Source organism: Condylura cristata, unplaced genomic scaffold (assembly GCF_000260355.1).
Source record: "Condylura cristata isolate star-nosed mole 26May11 unplaced genomic scaffold, ConCri1.0 scaffold00021, whole genome shotgun sequence".
NCBI lineage: Eukaryota > Metazoa > Chordata > Mammalia > Eulipotyphla > Talpidae > Condylura > Condylura cristata.
The window spans coordinates 6,254,415-6,280,346 of record NW_004567122.1 but is presented as its reverse complement, the minus strand read 5'-3'; the positions used below and the strand labels follow the sequence as shown (position 1 = coordinate 6,280,346).

At 42.2% G+C, this 25,932-nt stretch overlaps 1 protein-coding gene across 25 annotated transcripts in view; it reads right to left on the bottom strand.

The window, feature by feature from the left end:
* The window catches only part of ANK2 (ankyrin 2, neuronal), a 493,620-nt gene that overhangs the window by 103,503 nt on the left and 364,185 nt on the right, over positions 1-25,932 (bottom strand). For 23 of the 25 annotated variants that reach the window (XM_012727793.1, XM_012727798.1, XM_012727801.1 and 20 more), the window contains 7 exons: positions 15,112-15,210; positions 12,269-12,454; positions 11,844-11,867; positions 9,190-9,288; positions 7,927-8,025; positions 1,229-1,327; positions 853-1,050 (listed from right to left, as the gene is read on the bottom strand). In XM_012727793.1, coding sequence (XP_012583247.1) covers positions 853-1,050; positions 1,229-1,327; positions 7,927-8,025; positions 9,190-9,288; positions 11,844-11,867; positions 12,269-12,454; positions 15,112-15,210 — 804 coding nt within the window. The remainder of the gene's footprint in view (positions 1-852; positions 1,051-1,228; positions 1,328-7,926; positions 8,026-9,189; positions 9,289-11,843; positions 11,868-12,268; positions 12,455-15,111; positions 15,211-25,932) is intronic. The other 2 variants (XM_012727790.1, XM_012727811.1) reach the window with 1 other exon arrangement.

Sequence of the window (25,932 nt, the reverse complement as noted above, 5' to 3'; positions counted from 1 at the left end):
GAACTTCTAATAAAAATAAGCTTTAAGATTTAATCATTCTACTGACATTGTCTCATTCTAAATATAATTTGTCTGGAGACTAATTTAACTGACGTCAACCATGTAAACATATGGGGGGGGGCGGGAAGGATTTCCTTTAATTTGACAATTAGGAAACAATAGGCATAAAGCCCATGCCTAATAATTCTGGTGATGAAGGTTAGGAGCTAAGTGAGGCAAGGAAGACTGACTCAACACCAGGGATTCCTGGGGAGAGAGTTTGCACAGGGGTAGCCTTAAAGGTTCCCCTTGTGCGAGGCCAGTAAGAGCTTCTCCGAAGCCCCTTCAGAAGCAGGGAGGCGCCGCCTGTCTGTCCTGTTAGCCCGGGGCTGTGTCAGCAGTCCTAAGAGGATGTGCGAGTGAGTCCTTCCTGGGTGACACCTCTCACTGTCTCCCAAGGTCAGATCTATCCACCACTTGAAAACTTTTCTATCCAGAAGAGTTTAATGAAATTCAACTTTTTTCAGTCTTATCTTCCCTCTACTGGAGGTCTCTAGCATCTACTTGAAAATTTCCTATTTTTCAACTTTCACCTTCCATTGAATATGGCTTTTCACTTCAGAGGTTTCCTGCCTATCTGCGACTGGCCAGTGTCGGGGGTGCTGCCTTGGGGTTCTCCTAACTCTGTGCTTGTTCAGCAGCCAGCACTAGCCAGCAAGCTGTGAGGTGGGCAGGCAGCTGTGCGGGTGACGCCCGAGCAGAGCTGGGTGCCCATCTGCCTGGACCGTGCATTGCTGGTGGCCGCCCCGGTCAGCCAGTGCGGCCGGCCTGTCTTGACCTGTACTCAGTGAATGTGGACTGGGCCAGGTTTACCAGGGCTCTGGCGTTGGGGTTGGCCCTCTTGTCCAGCAGGAGTTTGGTGACACGGTAGTGGCCACAGTGTGCAGCAACGTGGAGGGCCGTCAGGTAGTCCAGGGTGACGTCGTCCACCGGTGCCTTGTGCTGCAACAGGTGTTTCACGCACTCCACGTGGTCCCCCTGGGCGGCCATGTGCAGAGGAGACAGCCCGTTCTGCGCACGAGAGGAAAAGCAACCACAGGCACTTGTTAGGCCTCCCTTTTGTTCTGGAACACAGCAAAACCAGCTCCAGATCCCCAACACCACCGGTAGCAGGGGGTAATAACTTCCATGTGACATCCAGATACACAGAGGGTGGTGTTTGGTGGTGAGTTTGCTCACCACGACTCACCTTGGTCCTTGCCAGCAAGGGTGCACCCCGCTCCAGCAGAAGCTCTACCACCTGGTCATGCCCACTTCGTGCAGCACAGTGGAGTGGGGTCAGCCCATCCTGCCCAAGAGGAGTAAAAAGATTAGGCTTGACTTCACACACCAAAGCCCAAACCAAGATTGTTTCCAAGGCCTCCGCGAAGGGGGGGAGGGGTTCCTTGAAATTAGTCCTAGCCACTCTCCAGAGCAGTAACAGAACGGCTGCTAGTTAACTGATAGAGGAGAAGAGTGAGAAAATCAGACAGAGAAATCTTGACTGAGACAAAGAGAAAGATTGAGACAAAACAGAAAGCGAGAGGGGGTGCAATGCAATGGAACTGGCTGCTGTTGGGAGACTCAAGATAACAGGAAAACAGACCATGTCCCATTTACTGACCCTGAAAACCCACTTACAGGAACCCCAGCTGGGAGCACACATCTTAGGTGAGGTGTCCATCCACGTTCTGTCTAGAATTGACACTATTTTCATACATTCTCCTAAAAATCTCTCTGAGGTCTGTATAAATGAAGGGCCATTTATTTCCAGATTTTTCTTATGATTCCCATGCATGTTTTTCATTATTTAAAAACTACAGAATTGGCCCTACCTGGCAGTGCAGCAGGTTAAAGCACAGCACTAAGAAGCTAAAGCCACTTCGGCACGAGTTGGATCCCTGCCCCAGAGCTGACCCGCATGGCTGTCAGACCTCTCCTGACCCGCCCGCTGCTCCCCTCAGCAGTGTACTTCATCCATCTGCCTGATCTGCTCCCCACTCTGTCTCTGGTGAATCCTCTCACCAGCCCTGCACCTCTGGCCTGTAACACAGTTCTGTAGGCGTAAATAAATAAATCTTTAAACAAAAAAACTACTTGTACCTAAAGATCAAATTTATTACAAATAAAGAGCACCAAGTGCATTTATAGCATAACTAGACGCTCCATTACTTACACAACTTTCTAAACTTGATACTTTTCTGGTGGTTTCTGATTCTAGAGTGATACCCACCCTGAAAATACCTTTGGGCTTTTGGATTTGGTTTCTCTGGAGGGCTACACGTCCAAGAAACACAGTAAGTGGGAAATATGAGGCAAAATATAAGGACAAGACCAAGAAGTGAGAGAGAAAACGAAGACTTGAATACATAAATTAACTGGTGATTTCAGGTTTGCGGGGAGGGGAATGAATATTGTTACACAGAAAGAGGTTGAGACAGTAGGGAACAGTTGAGAAAGGGAGGGTGAGAGACTGGGAACTCCAGAGCGTATGACTTATCCAGAAGTCTCACTAACTACTGTCCATGTCTTTCCCACTAGGACGACATCCCCAGGGTACACTTTCCTTCCTCCTGAAAGTTCATCTGTTGACAACACTCTGACCCAACATTCTGGAATCTACTCTAGACATCTTCCATTTACCCTGGCAGTTGCATGCTCTTCCCTTCTTTGCCCATGTCTGAGGAGCTCTCCAGAATGCACTGGTGGGCTGTCTTGCCCAGTGGCTTCTGGTTGCCATTGGTCCATGAGAAATGCATACAAATGTGGAAGGTCCTTGGTCTGGTTGTGTCTTTCCTGCCGAAAGAGCTTTTCCATATAATTCTCTCCTGTGAGATTCTGGAGACCTCCTCTACCTCTCACCCTTCTGTTCCTGTCCCGAGGGATGTTCCAGAACACCCTGTGTGCTCCATACAGTCCACCCACACTGTTATAAATAGGTGCTTTAACAATCTCTACTCAAATGATCAAGTGGGAGCGTGTTTCTATTTTGAATGATCGTGTTTTTGGTGACTCTACTTAAAGCAGCATTCAGATAGCAAATAGCCAAAACAGGTCTTGCAGCTTTGGGTTTCTGGAAATGAGCATGAAAAGGCTGTCTTTCCGGAAAACACACAAACAAAAAAGTGTTGAGATGCCAGGTTATGTGACAGCCTGCCAGGGAGGAGCCTAAAAAGAAACGGGGTGGGCAGTGGCACAGAGAGGAGACCACTTGTGCACCCCTCAGCAACAGCTGCTTAAGTTGTGAGAGAACTAGCGACAGCGGTTTCTCAAACGTCCTCTGGGTGGAGGTTTCACTGACATCTAGAGTTTGAGAAATCCACAGAACAAACCATGACACCACACGCCGTCGTCGGCAGGTGGGGCTGCCTCTGTTCCTCTTACCTGACTTGCTGCCTTGCTGCTGAGCCATGAGGGGATACCTGGGGTCAGGTTAAGACCTCCAAAAACACTCTCAGAATAACAAAAAGAAAATGATGGAGGACCCACGGTAAACCCACAAGAAAATCAAAGCACAAGAAGGATTGAATTGGTTCTAAATATTACATTCATCTAACCGCCTAGAAGAAATGTGAATCATCTCAAATCCAATTGCCCGCCATGCTCAGTCTCAGGAAAGCTTCGGACACTTCCTGCAGAGTCCAGCACTTCAGGCCTGCCCATCCCTCCCTCGTCCACTTCTTAGCAAGGGCAGTTTACTGATACTCTTTAGCCTGCATCTGAAGCCGAAAGAATTTTTTCCCTCCAGAGTTCCTGTCTCTGTGTTCTCTCTTTGTCTTTTTCTTTTTAAGTATAAATGTACACATATATGCATATACATACTTCTTCCTTTTATTTGGGCTCAGTTTACAGTGCTGTACATGATTTGGGGGAAGGGGTTCACACCTCTCCCATCGGATGTCACCCACCACACCCACCATCAACACCCACAGTCCTCAACCCTAGGCTGTTGGGGCTGCATCCTCCCTTTTTTTCCTGCTCCCCACCCCCCTTCAGCTCTCTCAAACCTGCAGTCATATTTCTAGTGTTTGTTTTGAGGTTTCTCGTTATTTTGCTTTGTTTCTCTGTATTCTACTATATATGAGCAAAATCATCTGGTATTTGTCTTGGTGTCCATAATTCTTACAAGGAAAGTTCGAGGAACTTCACAGAGAGACCATTTATCTTATGGGGGAACCCACAGCACTAGCTGAAGTACACTGCTGAGGGGAGCAGCGGGCAGGTCAGGAGAGGTCTGCGGCACCATGTGGGTCACCTCCAGGGCAGAGGATTGAACTCATGCCTCATAACCTGCAGCTGGCATAGCCTGCTAGTGCTAAGACTTTAACCCTTGTGTCACCAGGGAGCCCCCACAGCACTAACTTTGATAACCATTTCTCCCCTTATCTTTCCTTCTCCTTTCTGCTTTGAGGCTTCTTCCAGTCATGGACCCTGCAGTCTGAATCTGTATGGGATCTTCTAACTAACCTGTGTGTCCCAGGTAAGCTAGACCTGCTCTGAAGCTCTCCTTTCCTTTGGTTGTCTCCAACAGCTCCGTGCTTTCTCAACAAGAAAATAATACTTATTAAGGAGCTCGGAAAACGAAATGAGATGATATTTGTAGCATACAGTAGGGTGCCCAGAACATCTTCTGTACATGGCATTGGGGACCCACTATTGTTATGACTCTAATTATTACTTCTAATAACAAGGCCCAAACAGAGGTGATCCTGTTCTGTTTTCATCATCCCTTATTAATTTTTAATGTCTGCACTGAAGTATGTAAGTCAGTATTTTAACTATAATCTTTACATAGTTTCTCCACATTTAAATAATAAATAAGTTTAAAAATAAGAAAGAATAATGTCCTTAATAAAGTCTGAATTAGTATCACTTTAACTAGCTCTGAGGTTTATGCTGTAACATAAACCTGTTTTCAGATACCAAAAACGAGGACTCTGGTAAAATGCCTTAGGTTTCATGCCTGATCCCTACTCAGTGACAATACCCATCAGGCGCAAACAACCTCAGGGACTGACTGAAAGCTGCGGAAAGTTGGGGAGAAGCTGTGGGTAGGACTTTTTGAGCTCTCCCTAAAGCTGGCTTTCTTCAGATAATAAAAGCCACATTGATAAGAAAGGTAATAAAAGATCAAGGGAAGTTTCTTGATAGAATATACAAATTAGTAATGTTTAGAGTTAATGTAATTGCTGGTGGAAATGGAGATCTCTATGATAAAAAGTAAATGAATAATTTATATATTTATATATTTTTTAAAATGCCATGTGTAGAAGTGCTATTATTTTAGCTTTAAGGAAGTATAAAGAAATAACTAAAAAGAAATCTATTTTAAAATCTCTTCAAAGGACAAAAAAAAAGGACAAACCATTTTCCTCTGGTTTAATAATCAAAAATAATAGTTTCAGAATTGGCCTCCCAGATTAGAGTCCTTGATTTCAGTATTTGCTTCCCACTTGATTGCGTGTAGATGAAGAAGAATAAAGCCTTTCCGTCACAGCTATAATTGAAAGAAACTAATTCCTCTGAAAACCCTACTCCTCAGAGACCTGGAAGTATTTTTAACTGATGAGGAAACAGCTCATTCAATGTTGGACACATTTTGGGGTGTGCTGGAGCCAGCATGCACAAAGTAGGGAGGAGTGATTTTCTGCACATCTCTTCAAATTCTGTGGCCAGAAAGAGCAAAGGCAGAATGCTTGAATGCACCGTGAGGGGAGAATGGGAATATTTACACCTGAGGACCAGGAAAAGCAAAGGCTACGAACAACTTTTCCTGTTTGTTTGTTTTGGGGAGCTGATTGCTGAACTATCAGCAGCACCCTAAATAACCTAAATCTTTGGGTGTTGTAGCCTGGTTTCTCTGTCAGGACAGGTACCTGGTCTATTTTATTAATTATTGTTATCTCTAGCATTCATACCACCAACTAGGCGCTCAACATCTTTTGTTTAAGTTATGAACACGATGTCCTGGCAATAAAAACTTAATTTCACTTACAAATTTTACAATGAATTCAAAAAGTCAGTTTTTGGTGTATCTAAGGGCTGCCTTGGATGAAATACAATGCAAGTAGCTCCTTTCCAGAAGAAGAAACCAAGGTAGGTTTACATTTGTTAACTTGCTGAAAGACAAGAAGGATTCAAGTCTTATTTTTGTGAAAATGCACTGCCTCGCTGGAGTGAGACCTTCAAACTGTATATGCAAAGGTATAGCAGCCATACAGATGAGAGCCCCTTCTGAAGAAGCAGATACTGTGATGATCAATAAGAACAAAATCCCCTTCCTTGATGATGAATGCAAATCCCAGAAAAGAATTAAGAAAGGCGATATGCGACTCTTTAGGACACTGGCCACGATAACATCGCCTTGCACTTACAAAGTGTGGTCTTTCCAGTGGAGCTCAATTATTAGAGTCTCAACAGAACCAGTTATGGGTAAAGGGAGACATTTTACTTAAAGGAGGAGGTATGGGCCTAAGGAATGTAGCACCCCATAGAGCTGCTCCAAATAACCACACCCACAGCACAGCCAGGAGAGGGGCAGGCCTCCAAGGCCCTCCAAGCAGAGGGCAGGACCCACATAAGCTCGGATGCAAAGACTCCGGACCTGCAGCAAGGATCTTGCAGACAAAGCATGCACCCCAGACCTCCCACATGCCCCGCGGCACAGGCACTCAGGCCAAACACCTTGGAGGTAACAAGATTAAGAAGGCAAGGACTCTTGAGGCCATCCAAACCCAGAGTGTGTAGTCTGGGACTGCTATAGTGTCTCGAAGCACAAAGACAGTAACACTCACGAAAATTCATCTGCTGACCCCAAGATTTGCAAGGTGACTAAATTTGATTTTTATCCTTTGACAGTGTAAAACCCCAGAATTAAACCCCAGAGTCACGATAAACTACCTGCAAAGGACATGGTCTATCTTCCATCTTCCATGGACTTCTCATAGCACACTTTGTATATTGTGGAAATGTTTAATGTTGTGCTGAAATCTATGATCATCTAAATCTACCCAGAGAATGAATGTATTGAAGCACTAGCTTAATGTCTAATCAAGTAACCATATATCATTTCAGTAATATTATCAAAATTTCAGAGTAGCTACGTAATTTACCCCACTTAAAAGTGTCTAAAGAAAGAAACCCAGAAGTTAATTGTGACACAACCCTACGGCGTAGATACTGTTATTGATGTAAGTTCAGAAAGAAGCTCACTGTCCCTATCATACAGTTTACTGGCAAGTGGAACAAGCAGGACCTGAAATTGGTATGTCTTCAGAGTCCGCCGCATTCTCTGCCCATCTTGCTATCTATAGGGAGTACGTAGAAACTCAGAATGATATTCCGCTTAAAAGGTCTGAAATGAATGAAGGGCACCAGCTCTTCCCAGGTTGACAGGAGTAAAAGTGCAACATAACACCTGTCCTTTGCTCCCTTAAGACAGAAGCAACTCTCCTGTTAATGTCGCACAGCACGGCCAGTTAAGAAGATGGTTCAGGAATAGAGAAGATAGAAGCAAAAGATTTTCAACATGGCTTAAAGCCTTTTCTGTCAAAGTCATCATCTCACAGTTTCATGTATCCTACTGTATTTGGGTTCTTGAGAATTACAACTAACCAAATCAGAGATGCATAAATCTAATCTTTGATCTCTGTTCCCAGAAAAATCAGTCAGTGATGACTTGCAAACCTGCCATGACAGGGCCACCGTTCTGTGTGTCTAAACACTGGTGAGCAAATATCATCTCCACTTCATGATGGGAAGCCTTTAAATATTACTTGAGGTTCACATCCAACCCAAGATAGTCATTTTCTTGCAAATGCATGGCCTGTGTGGAAAGCCTGCTAAGACAGGTGCCTGCTAACGGAAGACAAGACTCATGTAGGAAATTGAAAGAACAGAGACACTCACCCTAGTCTTGGCATCGATCTGACCACCACGATCCAGTAAGAGCTTCACCATGTTTGTGTTTCCCCTTTTGGAAGCCACATGCAGAGGAGTGATTCCATTCTACACCATGGAAAGACCAAACAAGAGCAGGTTGGGTATGACAGGGCAGGGCAGTGATGACCAAAGGGGTATGGAGGAGGTGGACATCTGTTTGGTCCCCTCATCCAGGGTTTCTATGGTTTCAGTGCCTTTGATTTGTAAGGACCAAAACAGCACGTGAACCACAAAGCACTAGTTAGAGAATGAAAAATGGAATGAGACCGCATCACTACGTTAGTCCACAGCTACGACACAGGGACTGATGTACACAGGACGTGCACAGACAGAGGCAGCCCTTTGGCGTCACAGAGGTGGAATTTCAGATGCTGCCTAAGCGAGGGCTGTAGTTCAAGTTCTTACTTCTTTCTACAACACCAGGTGTTCTCAAACTTAAAAATAGAATACATAGACACAGAACAGTTTCCAATGGAAAAATGATGCTTAAGGAAACTGTCTTCTGAATAATGCTGGGAACAAATAACTTGGAAATAATAGAGTCACAGTTTAGAAGACTTCAAAGAGAAAATATTAAAATAGGTGGATTATATTTATTGACTTTATCGGCCATCATCAGTAGAGAAGGAAATGTCCCTCATATTTTGTATGTCATCATCATCTTCTTGGACATATTCAAACATCGCATTAACTGATATTTATGAAGTATACTGAGTTTTATAATTATCATGTAAGTGAATTCGTCCCCAAACATCTCACTTAATGTTTTTTGTAAGTTATTTTGGCAAGACTTCTTTTCACAAACTAATTCATTACAAGAACATTCCCTGTGAAACCGTGCGCCTTATAATCACTGTTGAGACATTGTATAAAATGTGCTTGTACATTTTATACTTAACATTTTAACAGTTTAATTATTTATTGATTGGTAGCTGCTCATTCATGATTCATGGCGTGATTAAACATAACAGCTCACAGTTATGTCAGAATTAATCACCTCCTTAACTACTGCGAATGATTATAGGCATGTGAGTTTACAACATTCTGAGTTTTCTCGTGGGTAGTGATGATTTCCTGTGGTTTAAAAAAAAAAAAAAAACAACAGAAAATCCACTATCTTCAGCACAGATTTAGGAAACAGAAAAGAGAAATCTTTCCTGGTGCCCACTTGTTCCTCAGTCAAATGCCCACACACTGATAGCTAAAGTGAGAAGCAAATTTAATCCATACCCTGGCTGTGAAGTCCACAGCAGCTCCCCGATTTAGAAGAAGAGTCGCCACGTTGACATTTCCATAGTGGGCCGCTATGTGTAAAGGGGTGAAACCACTCTATAGGAAGCAAAGAAAAGGGGAATCAGTAAGTCACCTCCCTCCCACACTGCAGTCACTAGGTGAGTCAAGATATCATGTGGTGACTGTCTTGCTAAAACTCTGAGCTCTGCCATTCAGATGCAAGGTGCTTCAGTAAAACCCCTGACATGTCCACAATGTGGCAGTAAGGTAGTAAACTCATAGCTAAAGAGGTAACTAAACAGCCAGTATTTCTCCGCAACATTATTTCTAGTGAGCTCAGTGGTTTACCTGTTTAGGAGATCAAAGAAAACCTTGTTTCTAGAATTGGTTACGTTTTAGAGGAAAAGAGAGTAGTATTCAACAAGATCAGGTTTCAGCCATAGGATTAATCGCATTAGGAATAAAAAGTGTTTTTTACAGACACTGATTCACTTTTTCCCTCCCTTGTAATGAAAAGCAGCATGTGGCTGCCATTGGGAGAAACTCTTGCAGAGGCTGCACAGTTAATCTCACACGGTTTATACAATCAGGGCATTTTCATCATCTCTGTAGTCAGACTTGGTCACTATCATGAAAAAAAATTAAGATGAAGCCATAGACCTGGCATCACTGTGACCATTAAGGAACCAAGTCAGCTAATTTCAAATGCTAATGAAACACAGTTTTATAGCTAAAACAATGTGATTGAACCAAGTGGTTTAAATCAAATATATGGCCAGCCAAATGTGTTCGGTCTCAGAATTCCAACAACTTTAAGAAAGAGAAAAGTATATTTCAATTTCTTTCAGGTAAAAGTGTAGAAATTTCTGCTATTTCACAACAGAGGTATATCAACCCTTTCTCACTAGGATATGCAAAGGTTTCCTTTCTTTCCATAGTTTTCATAATTTATCAGAGGATGGAAGCAATAAAGGCTGTCAACTGACCATCTTTAAATTTTGAAATTATTTTGTATTGTTCTTTTGCATTTGGAAATAAAAAAAAACAACCTTTGTTTTCAAGAAGTAGTATCTAGATTTACAACCACATTTTTTTTTTTTAATTTGGTATATATTTTGTTAATTTAAAAGTGCCCTAAATAAGTATCCGGGTGCCTTAGGCACCAAAACTCCTTTCTGCTATCAGCAAAAGTAGCTGAAAATAATTTCTGGCTGTGGAGAAGTGAGACACAAAATAAGAACAGTAACTATCCATCCAAACCAAACCCAAATGTGGTGAAGATATTTTTGTTTGATGCTTACGTGATTCCAAATATTCAAGTCAAATGGAGGGGAAAATCAATCTACAACCTGGCTTTGATTTAATAAAACATCAATTTTTTTTATATTTTGGGAAGTAATTGAATGTTTTTCATTTTTATCTTGGTATTTCCTGTCACTGAGACATATCCTGAGTGTGCATCTATTATTGAAGTTACAATTTAATTTCAGAAAGGCAGGGTGACTGCTGGTGAATCATTTTCCAATTATTCATGTATAATTTTATTATCTTTCTCATTTGCAAAAATAAACGAATTCACTGTCTGCCCAGCCTCACAGGCCGTGGCTCCTGGATCAAGCAGAGGGATGAGATGCAAAGCCCTACGTACTGAGCAGCTGGGCCTTTAATTTCTCTTTTTCAGTTTAGTCCTTGACTAAATCTGTTCCATGCAGAGATAAGTAACAAATAATATAAATCACTCAAATCTGTTCACTTCTCAAGGTGTCAATTTGCTAATAAACAAGAGATTTATTTTTAAAATGTACTATTGTCAGTAAATTCTAAGTGAATGCTCCAGAAATTCACGGGCTCATAGCCCAATCATCCTGAAAGAATCTGCTCAGCGAAGTGAAATGACCCCCATCAACAGTCTCTTGTTTTTCAATAGAGGTTAATTTTTATAATACATTTTCAACAACAGGTGTGTTCCTATTAGTCGCTCTGGGGCAGTAGCCAAGTACACACACTCACACTCACACACACCATATCTGCCACACAGCCCATTCTGAAAGGCTTCTGAATCAAAAGTTTTTGTTTACTGATATCACTGACAGTGGTGTTTGGAAAACAGAATTCATGACAATTATTGTAAGAAAATCAGACAAAAGCAATTGCTTTACTTATATATGTCTGGTACCATTACTGATACATATAATGCAGTAAAGAAGACAGAAAATAAAAAGAACTACTGATAAAATAAAAGGATAAAAGAATGGCAGGGAAACTGCCCTCCTTTTGCTTCATAAAAATCTGATCTGAGAGTTTTCATTTAATGGAGACAGTATCTATCTCCTGCAGGCAAAAGCGAGAAGCAAATCTCAGTGAGTGAAACACATATTAAGGAAGAGTTTCATGCTTTATTCTAATACGCTATATAAATAGCTGAACTGCTTAAATAATGTTCCTTATACATGTGGCATTAAATCATTTTGCATTATCCAGCTGTCTTACGTATGGGAAAGCTTTCGAAATTAATGTTCTTGTCCTAACAATGGACGTCCCAGTCATTAGTATGAATTAGTGAGCATTTATTCTATTTGGGCAAAAAAAAAAAAAAAGAAAGAAAATTTAAAGAAAAAAACAGGATATAGTTTGGTATAACAATACAGTACCTCGGTTGTCCTATTCACCATCATCTGAAGCAGTGTGGTGAGGGAAGAAGAGGGAAAATATTACACAGTGCAAAGCCAAGCAAACAGTCCGTCTGCTCCCTGCCACTGAATCCACTGGTCCCACCTGCCCAAATGCCCAGCACGGAAAAAAGCCAGGTCACAAAACAGCCTCCTTGCTCTGTTTCTATACTTCCGGTGGTCAGCAAATGAGCAGATTTCTAACACGCCGGCCTTTATCACTTACAGAAAATTCTCTTTACCATCCTGGGTGCCTGTGCCCCGAAGGCGGCCCCCTTCTTCCTGAGATACATGCGACAGTCACGTCTCTGCCAGCGACCAGCGGCATGTGGCGTGACCACCGGCCTCCGTCCGCCTCCCCCAGGGGGAACTGGGCGCTGGCCCGCCCGCCCGCGCTCCGCTTTTACCTTGGACTGCACGTCCGCGTTGTGGTCATTCTGGAGCAAGAGGGCGGCGGACTTGGTGTCGTCCTTCCTCGCTGCGATGTGCAGCGCCGGCAGCCTCACCTTCCCTTTCGTGTCATTCTCCAGCAGGATGGCCACCGCCTGGTTGTGTCCTTGCTGGAGGGCCACCGCGAGGGGCGTAAACCCATCCTGCAAAGCAAAACCGGGCAAGGGAGAAGTTGCCATCTGGCCCCCGGGTTTAGTCACGTGAGCTCGTTATCATCTCCAACCGGGAAAAATGGATTTTTTAGTTATGTCACGTTTTTATTATTTTTATTTAATCGTATTACTTTTATTGATTGGATTATTATTGTTATTACATCTTATTTATCTGTCTTTAGAAAAGAACCAGTAAAGGACACATTCTGCTCTAAGCGAGGATTCAAAACCTCATGTGATTGACTGACTGGCAAGAGTTACATTTCAGTATAGAAGCCAGAGAGGAATTAACTTTTCTGTTACATGAAGGTGTATTTTTGGAGCAGGACTGAAATGTTACCGAAGTGCAGACTGAAGGAGTCTTAAGACAGCTGAGAATGCCAATAAGCTGAGTTCCCCAAGCCATATGCTAAAAATGTTAAGTCTCCTGTGTGAGTGGAATCACTCTCTAGTATAAAGGATTCTTTAAATAAATGATAACTGAAAACAATCATAACAGATAAAGGACCCTGCTTTCAAGGAAATAAAGTGACCTAAATGCAGATTTTTTTATTTTGGTAATTTCTCAGAAGGGTTAATGCAGAGATACAATCTCATATTGTTTCCCAGCTTTGCCTAAAGTCCTCCACATGACTCATTACAGAATTAGCCGCAGGAAAAAGCGGTCCATGTCATACAAATCATACTGTACTCAAAGGGTAAGAGAAAAAAAAAATCAGTATGTGCAGAATAAAGAACCTGAAGCCATTTCATCATTGGCAGATGCATTTTCCATTCACAACCAGGAAATATAGTCCCATTAGTAGTGATTTCTGTTAACTATATAGAATAAACTACCCGAATGTTACTGGCTCCAGCAGGCTTTCTCAAAAAAAAAAAAAAAAAGTTTTCTCCCAATGGGACTATAAACAGATTTAAAATATTATTATGACTTCTCCCCAAAATGTAGGATAGAAGGAGTTTACTTCACTTAATGACTTAGCTGTCAAGAAAGGGAATCACATTAGATATTAAAAGTTATAGTTCCTGGGTGACAAACATCTCTGTCATCATTTACTGCAGGCCAGAAGTTTTACACATTTATCAGAGGGACCGTGGGAGGGTAAAAGGGAAGACAGTCTGCATATTGTGGATGAAAGAGGGTGAGGGTAGCCCCCCTCCCCTCCTGCTCAGGTTTCTAACACCCCCGGTTTCCATGACTGCTAAGGCCCTCTTTCCAAGCTCAAGGGATTCTGAGAGTCACTTAAAAAAATCACTATTCTCTACAAAAAATCGCAATTCTCCCAAAGTTGCCTTAGCAAAAATGAGAAGGAAAGTTCAAAACAAGTCTGCTAACTGGAAAACACTCAGAGGAAAGAGACAGCTATGTTCTAAGTTGTCCATTCCGGCCTCTTCTTGTGTCGAGATGTCCCGAACCCAGTTTTCAGGCTAAATTAATTTTATCTCTTCTTCTTCTTCTTTTTTTTTTTTTTTTTACTGTGAATTTTATTGTCACCAAAAACTGGACAAGTAGCAGTTTCTGAAATGTGGAGTCTAAAATCACTGAAATTTTCATACTGTTCCATTAAAACACACTCATCTCTCTGAAATCTGACTTTTTAAATTAGCTGCTTAGTTGACATGAGCTGCATCAGCTACTCAGTGACGCTTAGTTTTAGCACCGCCAAATCAAATCCAGCCCCTTTGTGTCCCAGATATAAACTGATGTCAATAAATGCATCTTCTTTTTCCAGGGCCTGAGTCTTTTAATGATTTTTCTCTGTGAGCAATATAATACTGCACATAATGGAAGACCTATACCTTCCTCCAAATCGTTCCACAAATTTCTTTTGATCCAAGAAGCTTAGTCCACAGAGAAAACTCAAGGAAAAGGCTGCTTATCCGGGGCAGTTACCGGGGGAAGGATATTTACGGAACTAAACAGGAGACAGAAACCAAACCAGAAAGCCCCTGGATGGGGCCTTCACAACTGGGTGATGATTGTGGTCTTCAGGCTCACTGTAAAGACACTAGAGCAGAGGGAGACCCTGGTGTCTTCCCAACACATTGCAGCCCCTGTCAGTGTGTGGGAGCATTTGCATTTAGTTCAATTTTGAAAGTCTCTGATAATCCTGACTTGGGGAGGAAAGAAGATGCCAGTAAAACTACACAGATTGAGGGTTCTAGCAGCCGTGGCCACATGAGAACCAGACACCTGCATGCGGTATTCTGTGCCAAGCCGACAGAGCAGCCTCTCACAGCGATCCATTCCTCATGAAAGCGTGTACATGCAAACACCTCTGACAGTGTCTGATCATCAGGAATGGTTCTTATTAGAAACCATTATGGATCCTAATAAAGATCAAATGTTGATAAAAGAGGCAGGTAGACTTTACTATAATCTAACTTCAGAATAATAGAAAACTCCCAGAGGCAGAGCACAGCAGATTGACAGAAGCACGGTCTAGCGTGTGAATAAACTGACATAAGTCCCAAGCCAAGGGCCACTCAGTGAGCTGTGAGGACTGGGCTCAGGGCTGAGGGTGCGGAGGCCAGTAGCAACACAATCATCTGCAACATATTTGACAGGAGGTACTGGAGATCCTTCGCAGCTGGACATAAAGAAGAGGGGCATTAAAATGAAAGACTGTGAGCCCTGATCGTCTTACCTCAGTAGCGGTGCTCTGGTTAGCTCCATTTTCTAACAAATATTTCACAACATCAATGTGGTTCTCTTGGGCAGCCATGTATAAGGGAGTGAAGCCATTCTGAGGGCAAACAATAAAAAAAATCTTCCATAAATGTGAAGATTAAAACAGCAAAAATACAAGTCAAGAAAAGTGCAAACACCAGTGAAGTTAGCCTTTGAAATTGTGAAACATATACCTTCACATTAAAGAAGTCTGACACAAATTTATTATTTTAGAAGTCAAGTAACCAGATGTGATTACTAGAAGAATAAAGAAAAAGATATGCAGATGAACTATTTCCCTCACTTCCTCCCTTCATCTCAGGACCAGAGATTCACATTTGTCATCCCCTAATGATGATAAAGCTGAAGATATTTAGTAATTTAATATCTATGTAATGCCATAATATAAAAGCCAATATAATATTTACAAAATATATTCAAACTTCTCAATTCATAGACTATTTCAACAGTCACCATTATCTTGAATGCACACCATTTTAGTTAACACCATTAACTCTGTAAATTACTGCTCAGACTGCAAATCTTACTAATTTTTTAAATTCTATTTATTTTTACTTAATTGGCCTGACAAATCAAGAAGCACTTATGACGGATGAACTTTTAAAATACTTAAACTTGGCCCTCCCTGGTGGCTCAGCGGGTTAAAGCACAGCACTGAGAAGCTAAAGCCACTTCCGCATGAGTTCGATTCCCGCTTGCCCTGGAGGTGACCACATGGCGTGGCAGACCTCTCCTGACCCGCCCGCTGCTCCCCTCAGCAGTGTACTTCGTCGATCTGCCTGTTCTGCTCCCCACTTTGTCTCTGATGAAGCCTCTTGCTGCCCCTGAGCCTCTGGCCTGTACCCCAGTTCTGTATGCACCAATAAATAAATCTTGAAAAAAAATACTTAAACTTATCAGTATTTTAGTTCGGTAAGAACTTTAAAAAGGAACTATACAGAGCTAAATCATGACAAATTTCTGTGTCTGTTAGTTCTCAAAAAATTTATATTTCAACGTTCTGGCTGGGATACCATGGTTTATATTACTATTAAAATCCATTCTGAAATTCTACCATTCATTCATTCATTACATCTTCATGTACTCAATTATTTACTAAAATCTAACCACTGGCAGCTGGCCCGTCACAGGGACACAGTGATAAACAAGACAGACATCTGTGCTCAAGAGCACATATTACTGTAATATAATATCATCATGGAGTCATCATCAAAAAAATCAAGTTGAAAACTTAGTTTAAATTGCCACATTTTCCTTTCATTAGGTCTTTTATAGTACATAATGGCTCGTTAAAGAAAAACCCTCAAAATATTTTTTAAAGAAAAAATTGTAATTATGTAAGTAACATAATTTAATGTGGAATGATTTGCAGTAATTGGCTTGTAACATTGCCTAAGATTTACTTTTTTATATATCCCTTTTTAATTTTTGATTTTTTAATTATTTTTTATTTCTAATATCATCGTTCATTTTGACACGATTTGCTGTCTCCCCACCAGGGGAGTCCCCGCAGATGTCCCACCACCACAGCACCTACGAATCATTGCCACAGCCCCTTGTCCTCCTTCCTCCCCGTCGCCTGCCATAGGCCTCAAATCTATAATTTTCCTAGTAGTTTGCTATTTTTTTTTATCTTGGACCCCCTGCTCAGTTTCTTTATATTCCTCCTATAACTGAGGAAAGTCTGCAAAATAATTCATAAACTCTCAAAACCCAATAATTCTTTCAAAACCACATTACAATCCTACACATATTGGCTCCCTTAAAAAAATCCATGCACTAACGAGATGAAGTGAAAACTAAGATGAAACGTTGGGGATTTTCAAAAACATAAAAGGAAATGAAAACAGCTTTTGGGAAAATATTGTATATGGTGTATCAGTGTGGACAGATTTTTCAAGACGGCCAAGACCCAGCAAAATAGAATATGGAATGTATGAGTAGAACAAGAAAAGTAATTTTAAATTTGATGAGAAAAGAAAATCTGCAGGCTTCAAATGGTGGGAGAAAATGGAAAACTGAAGAGAATTACAAGAGGAATGAATTTGCAATTTTTGTAGGGCTCAGGAATAACTTGCTTGCTGGGTAGCATCTTTCCTAAAACACAGCAAACAGGTGAAATCTTGTGTATTTTAAGCACACTGAAGAGGTGGCGGAAGGATGGAATTAGAGCGTCAAGGGAAGGGAAAGCCAGTGCGGACGATTCAAAACACGAGTGGGTGTGGAATGGGCTCCACGCGGCAAGCAAAGGCAAAAAGAGAAGAAGGTCTTCTAAACGAGGAAAACAATGTGCCAACATGTTTCCCTCTGACAGACCTTGTAGAACATAGAGCAAGAGAAAAGGGCCTAGATAATACCAGGAGCCATCATAGGTGCCTGCCCTGAGTGCTGAACTTGAGAATGTCCTCCTCTGGCTGAGTGGGCGGGGCTCGGGGGACAGGGGACAGACCCCACCCCATACTGCAGCTCCCCTGCTCCCCAACCACACATCGGGCATGCAGTCACCCCATCCCCTTGCCTAAGTGGCCCCAAGTGTGTGTGGTTCTACCACCTGTTCAGACTTGCTTCTGGGGTTTGTCCTTCCTGAGTCCACTTATGGTTCTTACAATAATTGCCCCCATGTCTGAGCCAGTCTAACTAGAACCTGTAAATAGTACCTCGTGTAGCAAAAGGAACTTTGCAGATGCCACTAAGTTAAGGATCTTGAGATGGGAAGATGATCCTTGACTATCCAGGTGGGTCTGATGTAATCATAAAGGTTTAATTATAAAGCAGAGGCAGGTCAAAGAAAGAGCAGAGAAGGTGCTACTATGCTTTGAAGATGCGAGAAAACAGAGACATGATCACCTGGAAACAGACCCTCACTCAGAAGCTCCAGAAGGAATCAGTAATGTGAATACCTTAGTTTTTGCACTGGAAGACAGATTTCAGACTTCTAGATTGGTAAGAAAACAAAGGTGAGTATTTTAAGCCATGACACTAGAGTGATTTGTTATCGCAGCAACAGGAAGTATAGGATGAACAGAGCTTGAATGTGTAGGCTGAGGTGTGTGCACCTGTGCAGGTGTTACTTCCATGGGAAAGATGGCATCAGGGGTAGAAGTGGAGTGGGGGAGGAGGGACAAGAGGGGCCAGCTGTGGTCCACGGTCCAGAGTAAGCGTTCATCAACATTCATGAAACAAAAGACTGCTCAAAAGTCTGCATTTGGACCTCTGATGGTGCAGGGATGTATTTGCCAAGGTACAAGGATGGGAGGTATTTATTTCCTAGCTTGTTGTTTTGATACAGTTTTTCCATATAAAAAAAGTAAGAGTTCCTTGTGCACTCTGTCCTGGGCTCTACAAATAATCCTGGTGAGCCAGAGTGGTAGAAATGGACAGGGGGAAATATCGAGGTTGACAATGTGGTCTTTCTATAGACACACACTGGAGGGGTCCTGAGTGTCAGATATCATCTCAGATACCTTGGTTAAATGCACCCTGAATGCTAAGGGTGTGCCTGCACCACAGCCTCATGGTGCAAGGGCTTCTAACAGAGTAGTGAATGCAGAGAAAAAGAAAATAAAGATGAAATGGATTTTATGAGTAGCTGCTATCTGTTCTTCTCTGCAAGAAAGACTGAACATATAGCCTTATTCTCCTGACCACATGTCCTGGTTCGCCTGGGACAAGATTCATGCAGAGTCCTGCACTCCACCTATCACCCCACTCCCAGGTGCTTGGGTGGCTTTCTCGAGTCTTGGGAGGACGAAAGGACTTTAAATAAGGTGTTAGGCACGGTCCCACTTGCATTTACAAGAACTGGATTTGCCAGGAAAGCAGAGAATGAATTGGGAAGTGACCAGAGGATAGTCTGGAAGAGTAGACAGAGGTTTTGCTATAACCCAGATGAGAAGTGAGGATTAGAAATATTTACATGATCAAAGTCACTTAAATGTATTTAGTATCCTACTTCATTTCCACATTTATTGGAAATGGTGTTTGTCTATATGGTTATTAATCATTGCCACTAATTTTCATATTGGTTAAAAACTTGGAACATTTCTGTCTTCAACTCCAGTGAGTATGCTGTTTTGAAAATTCAAGCACATGCACTGTGAAAATGTTTTTCCTGTTTCCACTAATGATACCATGAACCAGTAATCAAGTTTTTGAATTCCTTTTGTAATTGGATTAGCTGAGAAAATTGAATGAACGTGCACTGTTTATATATCTATTCATCAAATTTAGAGTTATTGAAGGTTTTCAGAACATTCCTAACGCCAAGTAAATGTATTGTTATTTGTCTACCTTATCAGATAACTTATACAAAGACAAACAATGTCAATCTGCAAAGTAATGAATGATTTAGAAACAATGTTTTGGGCAAAGACCCAAACCCTAGGAAGTATCATTTTTCCCCACTTTTTAAGGAATCCAAACTTTTCCACCTTAACTTTTCCAGCATGAGTAACCTCATTTTTTCCTTTATGCAAAGGAAGCCCCATCAGTTGGGATGAAAAGACAAGTCATATTTAAAATATCCCCGGCCCTCCCGGATGGCGCAGCGGGTTAAAGCACAGCACTATGAGGCTAAAGCTACTTCAGCATGAGTTCGATCCCTACCCCGGAGGTGACCCACATGGCGTGGCAGACCTCTCCTGACCAACCTGCTGCTCCTCTCAGCAGTCTACTTCGTAGTCAGCCTTCTCTGATCCCCACTCTGACTCTGGTGAATCCTCTCACTGCCCCTGCACCTCTGGCCTGTGCCCCAGTTCTGTATGCATAAAATAACATAAATAAATAAATCTTAAAAATAGATATATTCCTACTTTCACACAAGCGTTCCTGTTATCATTCCATTGGAAGGCTCTTTCCACAGCACCAAATTTGTTCTAAACTGTTTCACTTGGCCAATGGACCAGATCTTCTGAGAGTAGCAAATACAATATGCCCTTAGGCCTGTCCCCAGTAGCAGAAACGATGACTGAATTCATAGAATACATACATATAGAATCATCTTCACAGAATAGATACTCTTATTTGCCAAAAGACAAGCTGGGAAAAAACGTCCTCAGAGAGCTAAGAGTGGGTGCCCCAGACGACACAGAAAGGTGCCTCTGTACCTTGGACACCGAACTGAGGAAATCAGGAGGCCTTCCTGAAATCCAGATGGTAAATCTAGAAGGAGAGTGGCTTTCTCTGTTCCCTTCTTGTTTCATTTTCCCTGTCTCTCAAGAGAGGGGGTTTTATATGGGAAGTCTGAGTATATTTGCTGTGAGCACATAGTTCACTTGGGGAAATCTGTTCTCTAAGCTGAATAATGAGTCTAGTGATTAGTTTAAAAAAAAAAAAAGTGGCCCTCCCTGGTGGCGCAGCGGGTTAAAGCACTGCACTGAGAAGCTAAAGCCACTTCCGCATGAGTTCTATTCCTGCCTGCCCCGGAGGTGACCACATGGCGTGGCAGACCTCTCCTGACCCGCCCGCTGCTCCCCTCAGCCGTGTACTTCATCGATCTGCCTGTTCTGCTCCCCACTCTGTCTCTGGTGAAGCCTCTCACCGCCCCTGAGCCTCTGGCCTGTACCCCGGTTCTGTATGTACAAATAAATAAATCTTTAAAAAAAAAAAAAGTAAAATTACCAAACACAAGTAAAAGTCAATGCAAGAATTGACTAAAAGAGATTCTTATGGTTCTAAACATTAAAAAAGAAAACCACACACACACACAATCAAAGATCTCTTAGACTGATAAAACAGAAAACTGCGATCCATATATAATATATTATCAGTCAGCTAAATATACACCTTAGGTAACTTCATTGAGAGAGCAGAAGCTAAAGAGTAGAAAGTTATTATGGGGGCTTCCAGTGGTATATGAATTAATCTTTCTGTGAACAGCTCATTGTTATTTGATTTTTTTTTCTTACTTCCAGTCCTATGTTGCTCATCATTTCAGTGATTAAAGCAAATTGCTCTATTTGCCTAGATGAAAACATTATAGCAGAGGGACCTCATTTGTTAACACCGAGGGAATTTCAGCCAGGTAACCAAGAGACCGGTCAGTCCAGCAGGTGGACCGGCCAGTCACAGAGGTCATCTGCAGAAGTCAAGGAGAGAAGACGATGCAAATGAATGCAGCAGATGCAGAGATGCTTGGAGACTCAGTGTTTCCATGTCATCTTTAGGGCTGGGGTGTAGCTGTCACTCTGTCTCAGAGGCCTTACTGAAGACCTGGAACAGTGCTTAGCATATAGTAGGTGCTCAATAAATACATGTTACGTCAGGAGTGAATTAAGCAGAACAGAATCCAAACTACTGCCTGATGCTGGGGTGATTTTAAAATATATCTGCAAATCATCTGAGATGCCTCCTTTTAAAAGGTGGAGCTTAGTTCTCCCCTTGAATGTGGGCCCACTTAGCAACTTGCTTCTCATGGGTCTTGCAGACTAGGTTTTAAAGTCACTGCCCTCTTGACCTGCTCTTTTGAATCATGTGTTCTGGAGGAAAAGTCGACATTCAAGTGGGAGTCTCAAGACTTCTGAGAGGATGGACTGATCCTCTAGCCAACCTCTAGCTCCAACTTGCCAAAAAGTGTGCAATCACCCTGGGAGGGAATTTCCAGCCCCAGGAAAACTTCACATGGCATTAGCCCTGGTTAACAGCTTCACTACAACCTCATAAAAACCTCTCAACCAAATTGCACAGCTAAGCAACCAATAAATTCCTGACCCACGAAACTGCCATGAGAACAGATGCTTCTTGCTGGTTCCAGCCACCAAATTAGGGGATATTTTGTAACAAAGAGATAACTAATGAGCTCAATGTCATACAAGGTCAAACACCATCTGGCCCTGAACTTGGCAACCACACCTCTGAAGGATGGGAGAGCTCATTCTTCATTTCTTTTTAAGAAAAGCGTAAAAGGGGCCCTCCCTGGTGGCACAAAGGGTTAGGGGGCAGCACTGCAAGCAAGCTGCAGCCACTTCAGTGCGAGTTCGATCCCCGAATGCCCCAGAGGTGACCACATGGTGCAGCAGACCTCCTCTGCCCGCCCGCTGCCCCCCTCAGCAGTGTACTTCATTGATCTGCCTGCTCTGCTCCCCACTCTGTCTCTGGTGGATTTTCCACCCCCTGAACCTTTGCCTGTACCCCGGTTCTGTATGCATAAATAAATAAACCTTAAAAAAAAAAAGAAATAACAGCATAAAAGCATTCATATTGCAGAGAGGGGTTTTCAAATTCCCTAGTCTTCTAACTTCACATGCTAACCTCAAAACTCCACAAATATTAGACATGAGTCTTGGGACAGTAACTAGGTTATAATTGTTCATCAGTGCCCTCCCCCACCCCAAAGTGCCAAGTTGTCTGTTCCAGGGACATACGCCATGGATCTTTCTGGTAGAATGGTGAGTTTGATGGGCACTCACTAAAAACAGGAAGCCAACAAAAAATATAGGCATTCACAGGTTTCCCTTCCATGTCGTGCTTTACAATTTAAAAAAAAATCAGTATTTGCTTTAACAAGGAGAGAACGAATGTTAGTTAGATACGGCAGGTCAAGAGTCAAAAGAGAGTCTAAAAAAATCACAATTTGGAATCTTTTAAAAACCCTTAATAGACACCAATTTCCTAAGAGCATTACTCATGCTCTCCACCTCTCCTGGAAAACTCATCCACAAAACATACAACCGACTCCACCAGCAAAACATGGGAACAGTTAGAGACAGGTCTAAGTTTGTACTCGGCAAAGGCAGATGTTCCCTTTCAGTGAGCTCTTCTGTATCTGTAAAAAGGTGAGGGCTAAGGGTTATATTTCTTCACAGAGCAGAACTTGCCAGCAGCTTCAGCTGTGACAGGCAAAGGGCCCTGGCACATACTGGTCGGCACTGGTTGTGAATCATGACTCCAGCTACCATTCCCGAATCTAAATAACATCTTTTTCCTTTAAATTAGCATTACGAGAGAGCATATTGGGAAGCATCCTGAAAGGATCACCCAGTTTTAAGGTCAGAATGATTCAAATTATTCCCCTAAATATATCGTGAAAACACAGCTGCAAAGGATGTTTATTAAAAAAAAAAAAAAAAAAGCCAAGGGGTACTAATTGTAGTCATGGAAAATAAAGACAATTTTGTGTCCTCTGGGGGTGTACTTTGGGCAAAAGAACAAAAGATACGATTATATGCCTGCTCGGCAGTTAAGTGAGCATTTGATTAATTAAAGTGTCATACAAATTTCTCAGCGTATCTGAACTTGGAAATTCTTTACTAGAGTTAGTGCAGAATGAGTTCTTCTACCTGCCTTCGCTCCAAAGGTGTCTTTAAAGGGTCGGATGCCATTAGTTCCAAAGCTGCGCAGGTAGTTGAACTTTACTGGGTGTTACTATGTCATCCTGGTTCATCCCCAACTAGGTTCTGCATCCCCTTTTCCTGATGACACTGAGTATCACTGTCATTCACCCAAGGACACCCCAGCAAAAGTGCTGTTGGGATCTGAATCCCCAGAGACACATGGTGAGTCATCCTTTGCCCTCAGCTGTCTCGGCTGACAGGAGATCAAATTTCCGCAGAGATCACCGATGTTTTTATCTAAAAGTCGGACAATCAGCCTTCTATTTTCTCCTAAGCCCATTCTCTAGAGAGCAGGAGGGGAGCTCTGGCCAGTGACAGTATTGAAATCGTCGCGACCTTCTTAATCAAAAATGGCAGGGCAGTGGCAGTGAGGAGAGAGAATATACACTCTCTATTTGCTATTTAGCCTAAAAGCCCAATGAAATCACTGATATGTCCCTAAGAGACTTAAGGAAATTAATTCTCACAGGGATCAAGAGGTCAGCCCTTCAGTTCCTCACTAGTTAACATGTAGAACTGGGATTTGAACTCACATATGTCTAGTTCTAAAGCCCACGCTTTTTCTGCTAACCTCGTCTACCAGATGAACAAGTCACAGATTGGACAGGTGGTATTTTATCATGTCTGGGAGTGGCTACCAACTGGAAACACCACCACAAGTATTGTATTCCTATCAATCTACTGTCAGTTCTGCTGTCAGTTCCCCATGGGTAAATGACCAAGAAAACATTTCAATTATTTTATACTCCCTCTGGTGCAGCCTGTACATCAACCTGAACTAAACTTCCTCCAAACTATTTTCAACAAGCTACTTTCTTCTCTTATCATGGTTAAAGATCTGTTTGTACAGACCACTGAAGACCAAGAACTTGTCATGCCAAGAATAAATCTTTGCTACACAATTCTGAGGTTATTCTGGCTCACCTTGCCTCAAAGTATTTCTACATATCCCAAGGTCAACTCTACTTCCTAACACAGCTAGTACTAATCTCATTTGGAAAGCTTTACTTTTCCTATTCCCTTCTGAGAGTATCTTGCTTTTCAGTGCTTGGCTCCTGTGAATTTTTCATCAACACAGCTGAGCTATTTTTAGCTTTCCTCTCTAGGATATCATCTACCCCAGATGAGCTAGGGCTAAATCACATACTGTCTTCTGTTGTTGGCCTGTTTCTTCTGTTTCTCTTGGCCTTGTGTACAGTCTATTCACCTTTTCAAAATAGCTTCCTGCCTCATACCTGTTTGAGACATCCGCAGTAATTGGCTCGGTGTCAAGTACGGTAAGCATCAGGCAATGAGATGCTGGTAAGAGTTTACGCCTCGCTTTAGATTACTCTGTTTTTGACCATTAGTTAACTTTGAGTTGGGCTTCTCTTCTTTATTTTAAAGTTTAAATGCAGCAGGTAGCTTGCCACTGCTTCATTCTGCAGTGGAGTTGAGAGGCAGTGGGATGTTTCACTGACTCATAGAATTTCAAATGCTGAAGATACCCATGTCCATGGGTCACTTTGCAAAAATGAATTAATGCCTCATGAAGCTGTTAAGTTATGACTGAAAAAACTTTATATATTTGAATTTGTAACAACCATAAGTAGGGAAAGCAATGTTTAAATAACTGTAGAGAAAGAAATGATTGCTTTGAAAAGAAATTGAGTGGATTTTTTAAATAGAATACCCTGAATACAGTAGAGAGTATTTGTGGATGCCTACATAGTGTCCTTTCTTTTTCTGAAAGCATACTGGATTTTCTTTAGAAAATCTCTGCATCCCCACGTGGATTATGTCATTCCAATGAGACTCAAAACTTCTTTCCTCACATTCTAGCTCCACCACAAGGGGCACCAGATGATGTAAGTTTACCCCAATCTCTTGGATACAACGACTGGTTGAAGTTGGAGCAGAATTAAGATGATCCAGTCTGTAGGGGGAAACATCTGTTAAAATAACCATTTCCATGTCACATACTCAGTATGTGACAGCTTTTACCACATTTATGCCTTGATACCTTGCCAAGGCAACCTCTGACGAAGGGCAGTCTGGGAACAGGACACCTGCCATGTGCCTCTAGGGTATTCATGTCAAAGAAGGGATGGAAAACACATAGAAGCTGATTGTCCCAAGGTGGCTGAGGCTGTTACCTGCAGAGATCTCACACATATATATGTGTCGGGGAAGAATCATCACTGAATAGGGATCTCCCTGGTGGTCTAGGGGTTACATCTCATTGTTATTACCACTGTGACCTGAGACCTGGCCGGGAGCTGACCCACATGGCGCAACAGACCTCTCCTGTCTCTCCCGTCTCTCTCGTTGCTCCCCCTAGAAATGCATTTCAGTAGATCCGCCTATTCTACTCCCTACTCTGTTTCTGGTCAGTCCTCTCAACCCTTTGCTACATGCATCGTTGGCCTGTGCCCCAGTTCTTTCTTCTATGCAAAAAAAAAAAAAAA